The sequence below is a fragment of the Oreochromis aureus genome, linkage group 16, assembly GCF_013358895.1.
Source record: "Oreochromis aureus strain Israel breed Guangdong linkage group 16, ZZ_aureus, whole genome shotgun sequence".
Taxonomy (NCBI): domain Eukaryota; kingdom Metazoa; phylum Chordata; class Actinopteri; order Cichliformes; family Cichlidae; genus Oreochromis; species Oreochromis aureus.
In genome coordinates, this window is record NC_052957.1 from 18568058 (window position 1) to 18581912 (window position 13855).

Below are 13855 nucleotides of genomic sequence, written 5' to 3' on the forward strand. Positions count from 1 at the left end.
AAGATATTGCGCGCAGGACCCTCAAGCTCCCAGGCCTCTGGTAGAGGACCCGAGCTTGAAGGATAAACCGCCCGCAGGTTCGTGCTGGGTGTAGATATATATATATATATATATATATATATATATATATATATATATATATATATATATATATATATATATATATATATATATATATATATACATAAATATATATATATACATTCTGCTATAAGATATAGTAGGCATGATTTTGTTTTATTTGTGTTGCTGGATCATTTTAATGCAATTATCAAATGCTGAAGCAACAGCCCATCTGCAAAGTCTCCTTCAGTAGTGAAACACTTGTATTTATACTAAGCACTAATTAGCGGCTATCTGTGTCTGAGCCATGCACCTCTCTAAAACACTTGCTAGCATTGGTTTTGATAACTTGAGCCACCTCAGGCTTAAAACGTTCATTGTTGACAAGGTTTATAGCTAGTCCTGGATTAGATGGCCCTGAAGCACCCTTTAATTTGCTGCTATAGGCTTAGGCTGCAGGTGGACCTCCCAGGAAGCACTGAACACTTCTCCTGTTTTCCACTCCTCAGTTATCAGATGCCACTACTGAATGTCATTCAGTTTTGCTTTCTCTCTCACACAGTTTGCATTTTAACTTGTTGTCTTTCTGTGCTCCTCTGCCTTTTGTTTCTCTTCACCACCCAACCAGTTGTATTAAGCTACAGACACAGTAGGGAAAACAGTGGTTATATACCAAAGCACAACCATATGCAATCCAATCACCTAGAGACCGAACATGGTTCAATTGTTGTGCTGACCAGTCAGTCAACACAGCTGCTACTCAGTCTACTACTAACAGCAAAAAGTTCAACACATTTACTCCCCTACAACCAGTTTATCTTGGTCACATGCAGGTTGCTGTTTTTAATCGGACGTAGGTCTTTGATAGCTGTTTCTGCCGGGGAACTTCTTCCTCCACACCACAACCCCAGTGATCCAAACCTCATACTTGGATTGTTGGAGTTCCCTTTTTAATATTGCCTTTCACATAGAATTAAAAAAAAATGCCTTAAGATTATATTGTCGCTAACTCACATTATATAAGTTGAAAATAAAGAAATAAAGCTTAATTAATTAAAAAAATTAATTAAACCACTCATCAAAATATCATCCCTTATTGCACGTTACATACAGCATGGCAGTGGCAAATATGCTAATATGCTTTTCTCAGTGGCTACATGGGATCTTTTAAATGCAGTGGGTTTGATTCCCAGCCATTGTGTCTCTTAGTACTTTGATGGACTGAAAATTTGACTGGAAAAAAAAATCACAGGCAATGAATGCCAGAATTGGTTGCACCGCCCTTATAATACAAACAGGTATTAAACATGTGGCAAAATAACGATACCGACCTGAAAGCATGCTGTTTGAGACAGAAGTAATCGCCATTTCACACTCACCAATTACATGCCAGCTTGCTATGACATAATTAGTACTTAATGTTCCTGCTGTCAAATTAACCCCTTAAACCACTTTCATGCGCAGACCCTTTATTTAACACAGGATTATTTGAAACCAATTTGACCAATTTACCAATGAAACTGCTGTCAAGGGTAGGCGACATTACTCTAATGCCCACCATTGTTCCATAGAGATAATTACACACAATTCCCATACCTCTACCAAAGTGTTCAGCCAGTTAACACTGAGTGCTGCAATTTTATTTCTTAGATATTTGTAAGAATTACTTTATTCTTTTCATCTGTTAAAAAAGGCCTCTAAAAACCTGTTAAAATATGCAAGAGAACAGTAACAATTATGGTTTAGATGACCAGCAGCAGACTAATAGCCTGAAGGTAGAAGTGCTGCTCTGGTAAGCACATATTAATCCCATAATTATTGTTTTAACATGTGTTAGCACCTTTTCATTAAAAGTAAAACAGTGTTAAATGCATTCAATGCCCAATATGTTAATATTAGAATGAGTTGTTCGTTGTGAGACATTCAGATATTATTAGAAATCCTAAATCTGACTGCTACTTCTCCAACAACTCTGAAGAATAACCTGCAGTGTACATACAATTTATTGCTTGGTTTATACTGAATGTAGGTAGTAAACACAATATAGAGTAAAGGTAAATGATACATGTGAATGCAGCTCTCAGGATGATCCTCAGTGTCTATAAAAATTAATAACATTTTGCATGGAGTGCTGCTCCTTTGTTACCAGCTTGGATAATGATGTGATTCAGTAATCTGGTGCTGTATTAACTCTGCCTCCAAAAGCCTTTATTGCCCACATGCTTTCTCTTCCAGCCATGAGTCATGTCAGTTTTACATGGGTTGTGCGGTGTGAATGAGTTACCTTGCTCTGCAAAGCAAATGCTCCAGTAAATGTGACCATGACGAGCAAATAATGTTTTGTAGCCTGGAGTTGATAGATAGCATCTGCCTTTGTTGCTGTTACCCAACAGCAAAAAAAAAAAAAAAGAAAAAGAAAAAGGACAAGTCTGTACCTGCGAGGGATGATGATGAAACGCGTGTGTTGTTGTGTAATGTCGTTGGTGTTTTGGGGCGTAAAGTCCAATGATTTCCCGAGCTCACCTTGATGCTCCTGCCTTCATGAGCTATTCCCTGAGAATATCTCGCCTGTGTGTGCCTCAGTTTGTGTGTGTGTGTGTGTGTGTGTGTGTGTGTGTGTGTGTGTGTGTGTGTGTGTGTGTGTGTGTGTGTGTGTGTGTGTGTGTGTGCATAAGAGAGAGACGGGCATGAACCAATGAATAATGCATGACATTCATCTGTGTTTGCATGTTGGGCAACACCCACATAATCAAGAAGAGAAAGAAAGACAAAGACAGACAGAGAGAAGAGAAGAGATGAATGCAACACAAATGCATGAAGCCTACTACAATTACTTTTAATGAAGATCCCAGAAAAAAAAGAGTTCTGCTGCCTGCATTGAAGAACGAGTGTGCACAGCTGTCCTTCATTGAGACACAGGAGGATTTTTTTTTTTATCCACACTGCTGCCAGAAACTACCGTAATTGTATTTGACTTGTTCTGCTGCTGACAATGTGTGTATGTGAACACCTGGTGTAACACTGTGTAATTTTACCTACAGACTAGTCTAGCCAGGCTGGGTGAAAGCATCTACTGTGGTGTCCAAGGATTTGTTCATTTTATCAATAACAATCACGATTCATATTTAACTATATATATATATATATATATATATGTATGTATGTATATAGTGCTCCGATTACCACTGGGACCACCGTTACCTTCACCCTCCACATCTTCTCGAGCTCGTCTCTGAGCCCTTGGTATTTCTCGAGTTTCTCGTGTTCCTTCTTCCTGATGTTGCTGTCATTGGGAATCGCTACATCTATCACTACGGCCATCTTCTTCTGTTTGTCTACCACCACTATGTCCGGTTCGTCAGCCACCACCGTTTTATCCCTCTGTATCTGGAAGTCCCACAGGATCTTAGCTCGGTCATTCTCCACCACCCTTGGGGTCGTCTCCCATTTTGACCTCGGGACTTCCAGGCCATATTCGGCACAGATGTTTCTGCATACTATGCTTGGTTATGACGTTCCATGTATGCCCTGCCAGCTAGCATCTTGCACCCTGCTGTTATGTGCTGGATTGTCTTGGGGACATCTTTACACAGCCTGCACTAATCATGGCAGCACAGGAACAAGCTCTGAGCACAAGATCCATAGCTTGTTCCTGTGCTGCCATGATTAGTGCCTCTGTGCTGTCTTTCAGTCCAGCTTTGACCAGCCACTGGTAGGATTTCTGGATATCAGCCACCTACTCTATCTGCCGGTGGTACATACCACGCAGGGGCTTGTCCTTCCATGATGGTGCCTTCTCTTTCTTGGGTTTCTGCTGCCTGAGGTATTCACTGAGCACACGGTTGGTTGGAGCCATCTTGCTGATGTATTCATGGATGTTCACTGCGTCATCCTGGACTGTGGTACTGACACTCACTAGTCCCCGGCCTTCTTCCTTCAGCTTCGCATACAGACTCAGGGTGCTGGACTTGGGGTGAAACCCTCCATGCATGGTCAGGAGTTTCTTGGTCTTGATCTCAGTGGCTTCTATCTCCTCCTTTGGCCAACTTACTATCCCAGCAGGGTACCTGATCATGGGCAGGGTGTAGGCGTTGATAGGCGTTGATCAGGACTTGCCTGACCCTCTGCAGGTACTTGGTGGTTGCAGAACAGAACCACCTGCAAAGGTAAAGAGTGGATGGTTCCACTCTATTATAGTAATTACTACAAAAACCCATGTGCCCCTGCGAACCTGTGTTCACCCAAGCAAGCATGTTCATAAGAAAATGAACACTCATTCTAACACACGTATAAGCACCAGTACATATTATCAAGCAATCATGGCAATCAAAGCAAGTGTAAAGAAGCGAGGACATAAAGTCCCACAAGGAGAATGCAGCAAGGGAGGGAAATAGTCTAAGAAAGCTGAGGGATGGAAAAGGAGACACAGACAGATAGAAGGCCCAAAAAAATTGGTAGCTTGACAGTCATTTCATATTAATACTCTACATTAAGAGCCCCTATGATGAATAATTAATCTGCTGGAAAATGTAGTGATTTGTGCTCCTGGCAGGCTAATGCAATGTAAAATAAAGCCCTATGACTGAGTCTGTGGATGTACACAGAATAAGTTTGATGAGTATTAAGTTTGAGCATGAGGCTGTATATTTGCAGACCTTAGCTTGATATAAAAAAATAAATAAGTCATGCATTACATTTGGTTTATAACACAAAGGTAAAATTACATCTTTAACTGCACCAGTCACTGCGTAGTATAATAACAGGTTATCTGACAAAGCAGTATGCAATCTTTCAAGCCGATGTGAAGTGTGGCATGAGAAATTGGGTAGTATTACTTTGACTGTGCAGTGACTCAACCCACATTAAATCCAACATGGAAGAGTGGCACTTGAATCTAACTGTTTTGACCAAACTGGAGAGCTTATCCCCCTTTTTTCCTCACTTGAACCTGGGAGCCAAATATTACAAAGCATTCTTTTTAAAAAAATTTTTGGCATACGAAATGTTAGAGAGCACTTTCTCTGTTTATCTTTCCCTCGATCTTAACCCATCTGGATTATTTCCCCATTCCCCTTCTGCCTCGCTCGTTGTCTCTGTCTCGTTCCTCTTAGGGAAGCCTCTCAAAATAATTATAAGCAGAAGTAGTTTCAAAAGTTTACTGCACTTGCTTTCTGACTCCATCAGCACTTTTTTCCTCCCCCCATTCCCATTTATGTCAAAGATCATTTAGGTAACCAGATTCAGTGTATCCTCTGTGTACCCCATATTACAGTCAGGATTCATCAGCAAGTTGGGTGGGTGCACATCTGATTCCATGCTAGTATGGGACTCCTCTTTTCAAATGCAAGTTTATTATCTCAAAAAGCAGCTTTCTTCTGTAATTTAAAGCGACACCAACGTCTGCGCGCCTGCATTTCCATTAAAAGGATCCAAATGTTTGCACGCACGTGTGTGAGTGAACTGCCTCTTTACACTATCATCTGTGTAATACTGACGCATTCGTATGATGCAGTAGGAAAAAAAATGCTCGGAGAAACCTAATAAATCATTCATATATTTTCGAGACGTTGTATGAAAATGTGAGTATGATGAAATAAGTGAACAAAACTCCCTCGTTCCCCACAATGTGCCTCCCAGCTATACGACGTAACCTTGCTGACACCAGCTCAATGGATAACGCCACAGGGTACTGAAATAGTAAGTCCATAATAATAAAAGTAATAATAAGTGGGCCTGTACAAGTGTCAAACAGTGCGGAACAACTGAAAGATACTAATGAGAAAGCTGTGGCTCTCAAGGCATCATCTATAAGGGCCCTGTTATGAAGTACACATAATGCAGACTTCTCTGTTTCCATGGAGACCTATTGTGATCCCTAGCACATACTATACTCAACATGCCCCTCAAGCTTTTATTCTTCTATAAGCATGTGTTCGACAGTTGTGAAAACAGGTGCAATTGGGTCAAAGGTGAACTCGTCTTTAGCGCTGACATAATGCTAGGCTCAAACAATGCTACTCTGGCTTTTAGCTGCCTGCCTGTACAAAAACGTGGCCTCACTTGGCTGTGCAATAAGGGCTCTGCAGAGAACTGAGCTAATTTTAAGTGTGGAGCAAAAATGTAGATCAGGAGTAACACACATGCCCTACCTAGCAGGCTCTGTTTGGATGTGCATTAACGCAGCAGCACTGGACCTGGACAGACCTTTGGAAAAGCTGAAGCAGTAGTCCACATGCTTCATAGCGGTGTCTAATCCCATTCTCACTTACATTTTCTTGGCAGCAGCGTCTGCTAAAGCCTTTGTTTGCTCTATAAGCACTCTAAAAGATGTCTCTTTTTTCCCTCTTAATGCCATGACACAGTTTAGACAGAGGGAGAGACAAATAGAAGTATTCTTCCCATTAAACTCTTGTCTTTTAGATGTCATGTTGCGGTTTATTGACGCACTTGTGTTCTGTAAACATCTCTCTCTCTCTGGCTGTTGTTCAGGGCCCACACCCGTGTCACTGGTTGTTCGTTAAGTTTCATTTGAGCTCAAATCCAAGGCGAAAGGAGAAGAGAATCATTTTTACTGCTTTCCAAAAAAAAAGGTTTTCATGTTGCATTCAGGCGGTTTCGGAACTTGCAATTCCCAGCTGATGAAGAAAATAACAGATGGGTCCACTGCAATTGCATTTTTTTTTGTACGCACATGCAAAAGGCCTGCTCATTTATTTATGTGCTACACAGGAGGGAGCTTAGAGTTTTACTAAGTTAGAGCTTTTTGGGCTTTTCAATTCAATTTTTCAGAGAGCAGCTCTCTCACTTCACAGCTTCTCACCCGAGCAGTTTTATTCCACTTGTGCTATTTTCTGTCTCCCAGCAAACTCCCATTCACCCTGTCTATTTTAGATCCTGCTAATAATGCAGCAGCGTCACGAAAATCAATAAATCTGTGCTTATGTCAAAGCGATGCGTGGTTTATGTTCTCATAATCTGATTCAAAGAGGGATGGAGTTTCAACCTATGAAAGGTGAACTGCGTTTTTTTCTCAGATATTTTTCTGCAGTTCCCAACCAGAGTGGCACCTCATTATGTTGATTGCCAGTTGTGTGTAACGCAGGTGGTGTATGGAGAAGTGGGGTGAGGGTACAAAATCTGTCTATAACACGCAGACTGCTTTGTAAATTATACATGAGAAGGCGACATTTGTGATCGGCGCAAAATAAACAAACACCATCAAAGAATAGCCTGATATTTTATTTTTCAAGTGATAATCATGCGTTTAATATGCAGTAAACAGATGTTGCGCGAACAATTCGTGTCTGCCTCAAAAAAGTGGTTGAACTCTACCCTGCAAATAAAAAGCTTGGAAAAGCTAGCTTAAGGGGCTTAATTGCCCTCCACTCCGATTAACCTATTCAATCTATCAACGGCCTGCCCTAGAATTTCAATAAACAAATGCAAATGCGTCCTTGTCCCACTGCACCCCAGACCCACACGGCCGGGGCGTGGTTTTAGGGGTGGAGCAAGGCAGCACGCTTTCAAGTTTTCAAACTGGCAAAGTGCTTGGTCAGGCAGAAAACAAGGAAATAACCTCCAGAGAGGACAAGCAACGGGTTGGGTCGTTTCTTTCTGGGGATGAATTGTCTCATTTGTTTGAGCTCGTAAAACCTTTTAATAATCTTGTCAAGATTTAGACGCATAGTGTCTGAAATTAGGACACAATGCCCACTTGAATTGGCAATAACAACTTCAAATCACTTATTTTGGATTAGAGTATTGTGATCAATCTGATGTTGGTTTTTTATACAGAGTATAAAGCCTTGCTTGCCTCATCTGGAGCGCCCGCCCATTGGGCTTTCTGCGGAGCGATAGTGGAGAGATTGATTATAAGGTCTACGGGATTTGTCGTGGAAAAAACAGAGCCTGCTTGGACTGCTTGCTCGTGATTTTGTGCTCCCATCAGTGAAGGAGAAGGAAAATTATCCGGGACTTATTCCAGTCTGACTCCCAAAACCGTCAGCACTCCCCGCCCCCCTTCGGGTATCCAGATACGCAGGAGTCACGCCGGACTTTTAGTTTTTACTGAGGAGGCTGCGAGTGCGAATCGCCTCCGCAGTCTCGGATGCGTAGTGAGCCGGTGCTGCGAGTGAGTGGGTTGGGTCGCCTAGGCGCCGGGCATACGCACACTTCATCGTCAGCGATAAAAGCAGATAGGTGAGGGTAAAGGCGAGAGGAAACGACATCCAAGGCTTTTATTTTTTATTTTTTTTAAACAGAAGGACGTTGTAGAGAGGTGGGTCGCACATTTGGAAAGCCGCCGGCTGTGGATTTGACTCTCAAGGAAGCTTTTTTTTTCTTCCTCTTGCCTCCAGGGTTTTGTAGACCTCCTTATTTTCTGATTCAGGACCAGCAGCTGACCACACTGTCAGACTCCACCGGCTTCTCATCTAAAAGGAGGGGATATTAAAAGTGGATCAGCGGAGCAACACACACACATACAATGGCAACCGGTGCGCTCCTTCTAGTCTGTGCGCTGCTTGGTAAGTCATCTGAAAAAAGAAGGGGGAAAAAAGCTTCCAGACTGCGTTTGTTATCTGATTTTATATTTATTTATTTATTTTTATCAGTGCTCAGATTTCCGAGATAATATCGGCATCTGCTGTTTCTCTGTCAAGGCACACCTGTAAGAGACATGTCAATCAAACGGCTTTGCAGGCAGAGGAACTGGGCTAGTAGTCATTCTGAGTCAGGTGGAAGTAGACTACATCGGTTAAATCGCTGCAATAATAACAGATGCCCGTGAACAGCTGTGTGTGTGTGTGTGTGTGTGTGTGTGTGTGTGTGTGTGTGTGTGTGTGTACGCGGTGAACTAGGTTAATGTGATATTTGGTCTTTAGTTAGAGACTAAGCTTATACAGTCCTGTAGTGTTAAATGGATTGATCATATAGGCAACCAGCTGCTGTTGCCACACACACGTGTATCAATACATCCCGTATAGATGCACATAATATAGGCACACCTGGATCTGTGCATAATAGATTCTGATGTCACCCAGTGCCTGCTCTGCTGTACAGTAAGTCATCATCATAAAACCCATTTGTCACTTAACGTAATTTATGAGACCTTCCTGCAAATGCAAGTTTAGACACATTGATGACACACACACCACACACACATTGATGACACACACACCACACACACACTGACACAAACATTCATGCAGACATCACTGCTGACACACACATATACATTTCATCCTGCCTGTGAACTGTCCCAAACAAACACCAGATGGCTTTTCTGTTCCTGGACTGGGTGGCCTGTCAGCACTGCTGAGGGGGGGCACAGAGGAGGGGGCGGGCGGGAGTGGGAGTGGAAGTCGGCCTGCTGGAGGCCCCCACTTGGCCAAGAGGATTACCAGCCTGTGCCTTGCTTCTCTTCCCCCTTCAGCACATCGTGAGTCACTTTCACTAGGATCGGGTCTCTGTGGAGGTTTTCCCAATTCGAATGCGAGATGCGTTGGCCTTCACATGGTCACAGTACAGATGAGATATCGGTGGTAAAGAGGGATAAGAGAGGGGTTTTCATGTAGCATAATCATGATTCAATTTGGAAGCTCTTCAAGGTGGCGAAGAAGCTTTTGGGTGCAAGGAGAGAGACTGTAAAATGTAACAACTGTCTGTGTGGCTCCTGTTGAAGTAACAGTGTTTAACATGATACTAATGCTATTATTGCCAACATGATCAGTAATGTGAACTTGACAATTGGGACATAGTCCAAACCAAAGGCAGGAAATCACCACAACTGAAAAATTATAGACTCAGAGTAAATTATCTGGAACCAGTGTGTTAACAAAAATTCTCTGGCTCTGGCTCTTTAAATTGGAGTCTTTTCAGACTATTCTGATTGTTCTGTAAACAATGTCTGTGGGATTAGACTGCTAGTCAAACAAAAGCATGACATGTCGTTAGGCTTTGGTAACTTGTGATTGGTATTTTTCACTGTTAGCTGACATTATAAACCAATCCCCCTCGAGAAGACAGAAAAAAAATATTGGGGTGGCAATCAACCGGCAAGCAGTCAAGTTCAGTTATTCCAAAATAGAAGTGGTAATTTAAATCAGCATGATGGCATCAGGAACTTTTTTTTATTTTCCTACTTGGATCATCTCTGTTCACAGTGATTTCAAATTCTATACCTGTCCTGCACTTTGAGAGCCATCAGAGCCATGAACTAAGTAACTAAATAACGTGTCTGAAGGAAATATATGCTTATATTTCATATGAGCAGTACTGGTATTGCTATATTGATAATGCATCACTAGCATATGCACTGCCATGTACTTTCATATCATTTGTCTGTCTGCCATCTACTTGCATACACAAGCAGCTGTGGTAGGTTAGAGGTACTTGTCTGGCGGTGTGTGATCAGCTGTGTGATTCATTTGCAGTGTGTCAGCAAGCACATGTTTGCACTTACTTTTTTTATGTTTTTGTGTTTGTTTGTGTGTGTGTGATAAAGAAGAACATAATAAAGGTGGCTGACAGCTGTGATAGATGAAGGCTGTATCAGTCATTATTAAAGACAGAGGTGCCACTTACACATTTTTTTGGCAGGCAAATCTTATATTGGCTTATTTATGCTGCTGAGTTTGCAACCAGGTGTGTGTGTGTGTGTGTGTGTGTGTGTGTGTGTGTGTGTGTGTGTGTGTGTGTGTGTGTGTGTGTGTGTGTTTATTTGTGGCACCAGGGTATATGATATAAAGCTTATAAAAGGAGTCGCCTGAAGGAGTGAATATTTATTAGCTTTACAAACAGAATGTCTTCCTTCTCTCCTACAGAGAGCGAGAAAGATGTCATGCTTTTGGTGTGGTGTAAGAGTGTGTGCGCTTTGTGCGGGCGTTCTTCTGTTTGTGTGAGTATGTTTGAAACCGGGCAGCCAACTTGGTATCCAAGATGTTCCAGTTTATGTAACTAAACTGAAAGTGTGATATGTGCGAGGCTGGCTAGTTTAACTGCGAAATGCCTCAGTGGTTTCCGTTTACTGGGTTGATAGAAGAGCGGCCAGTGGATGCTCAGGTTCTGATGAGCTGCCATTGGTTCTGTTGAGCTGGTCTAAGAGCAGCTTCACACTGTTCAGAGCAAAATCCTGACGCCTGTGTGTGTGTTTCACATTTTGTGTCTCTGTATTTGTCGAATATCTCTTCCAACTTGCGTAACAAGATCTGCTTTTACCTTGTTCACATGATCCCTAAACATGTTATGAATTTTGCATAAACCTGCATGAGACGGTTAGTTATGGGGATGGGAAGGGAGTGATACAGGTTTTTCATGTGTAGTATACCTAGTATAGCTATGTCCGGGTCTCACATCAGGCACTACAAACTCCATACCAGCGATTTATGTTTTAGCTCACCCCCTACAAACTATGAAGAAGTGGATCTATAGTGTAGTGGTTTAAACATTTGTGGTTTACACATTGGCCTATCAAGTGTGCTATATATCTCAGATATGCTGATCTAGCCACTGCGGTGGGCCCTTAAGAGGGAGCACTTGAATGTAACTTGCTTCACAACATTAAACGTATAACCCTGCTGTAGCATCACAGTTTTGTGACTTTGGTGTTTTTTCTTTTTATGTCTTTCTTCTCATTTTAATTTTTTTCCCCTAACATATTGGCATGCTAATCATGTATTATCTGCATTCATTTTTAAACACGGAAAAGTAGCTTTTCAGGTCTGACTACAGTAAATTCTCCTTACTGGACTGTAATAATGGGGGTTCATTCACTCAACAGTCACTTCCTTCTGCTATTAGCATTGTAAGGAAAATAAATTCAAAAAGCAGAAATGGTATCCTTTGGGAAAAAGGTCAGCAGAAATATGAAGTTTTAGTGGAGGAAGTAAAACTTTCAAAAGTGATGGTATGATGGTGGTGTGTGTGGCGGCTGTTTTCTTTTTTCCTTTGAGCCATCTTCCTTCTTCTCTTGTGAGGATTTTGATGCTATTTTTTGATCACTTGTTTCAAGTCGGTAGAGAAAATGAAACCATAGCCTGTTATCCAGGCTCATTACAGTGCTATTGATTGAAAAGAGAAAAGTTTTAAGTACTTGTTGTAACACCATCAAACTTTGTGCTTATCAGCCGACTCTTTATCAAGCTGGCCCTCTAAAACCAGCCCAATCAAAGAACATGAAGGTACTTATAAGCTCATTATCAGTTTAGACATATCTAATGTGTAGTGTTCCTTTTTTTCCCCCCCTGTGTTTTTAACAGTAATAGGAGGGCGGTACTTGCAGCCATTCAAGTGCAGATTTGATTGTCCATATGGTGCCGTGACAATTGTCGCAAATGCTTGAAAGTAGTTCTACTTTGATCTCATTTTTCATTCCAGACAAGCTCATTACAATGTTTGCATTTCTTAATGTGAACAAACTGTATAATTAACAGAGAAAGAAATTAGGAATCTTGCATATGAAATTGACTCATCAAGACAATTGCACATAACTGTTATAAGTGATATTATGATGCAGGTTTCAAAGGGACCCATTACTTTCTTTTCCAGAATCTTTGCGTCATTTTAAATCATACGTCTTCAGAGTCATCCTCCCTGTTAAGCCAACTTTATTCAGATTGGCTGCCTCTTGCAAATAAAAGATTTGAACAGCAGATACATTACTGTGCAAAAGTCTCAAGTCATCATTCATTTCTCTATATGGAGTCATGAAGCCAGACTTCCTGTAGATTTTTAAGGTGTTCTTGAGCAATTGTTCACCAGACTTTCTGAAGGAATTTCAAAGTTTTTCTATGGACATTGGCTGTGTTTTCACTAATTTCAGTCCAATTATTGTGCCTGTGTTGACTTTCAAGCTTGTAAGAATTATACCAACTTGTTTATGGCTTTACATGTAGTATTTCCATTGCATGTTTCAATAAATTGCCTGTTTATTTCCCATCTTTGAAATTAGTTTCCACAAAGTTGGCCTCTGAACCTGACCAAAAATGGGTGTCTTGTATCAAAAGTTTTTTTTTTTTTTTTTCATGACATAGTTGTTAAAGTCATCTTCCAAAACCTATAACATTGCCATTTCAACTTTCACTGAACTGCGACCAAGATACACATTCATACATGAGGCCAACATGTTCAGATGCCAGATTAATGGGAAGAAGTACATGTCCCAAAGAGGATGTCGACATCATGCAGGTCAAAGAGCAGAAAATAAATCTGCTGTAAACTGAACATTTAAATTAGTCTAAAGCTTGAGCTTTTGACTCATATGGCCTACTTATACATAATGCTGACCTCATTATTTGAAACCCTGGCCTTGTTTACTATAAGCATCCATCATTACAACAGTATATATGTAAATAATGGGTTCCCTTTGAGGAGAAGTAAGATGCTACGTCATTGCATCATTAACTGTTTACAAATAATATGATTGAACCGCATTGTCAAAAACAAAAGTTGTCAGAGGAATACTTGATTTACTGAAAAAAGTTTCTTTTTAGTAGAAAAATTGATGAAACCACAAAATGTTTCATTTTCTTTTCTGTTTGTAACCATCTCAACCATCTATATTAAGAGCAAAAAGAAAAGTCCTTGGATATTCATCTTTTATTCTTGATTCATTCAAACTATCCTTACAGAAGCAGTATTGTTACATTATTAATCATCATCATCAATTAATAGCAGTGCTTTTCATGAAAAATGGACACATTTGAAAGTAATCCTTGATCATATAACTATATTTTAACAACACATCTTTTGCAAATGTAATCTTCTCTCATTAAACAGATTATACACACTGAAT

The 13855-nt window shown here is 40.9% G+C and overlaps 1 protein-coding gene across 3 annotated transcripts in view; it reads left to right on the forward strand.

Moving 5' to 3' along the window:
• Positions 1 to 7638: 7638 nt before the first annotated feature.
• The window catches only part of igsf3 (immunoglobulin superfamily, member 3), a 79017-nt gene continuing 72800 nt past the window's right edge, over positions 7639 to 13855 (forward strand). The window contains exons 1-2 of one of the 3 annotated variants that reach the window (XM_039600306.1): positions 7639 to 8341; positions 8421 to 8588. In XM_039600306.1, coding sequence (XP_039456240.1) covers positions 8549 to 8588 — 40 coding nt within the window. In that variant the 5' untranslated portion in view covers positions 7639 to 8341; positions 8421 to 8548. Of the gene's footprint in view, positions 8589 to 13855 lie in introns of all 3 variants that reach the window. The other 2 variants (XM_039600307.1, XM_031738620.2) reach the window with 2 other exon arrangements.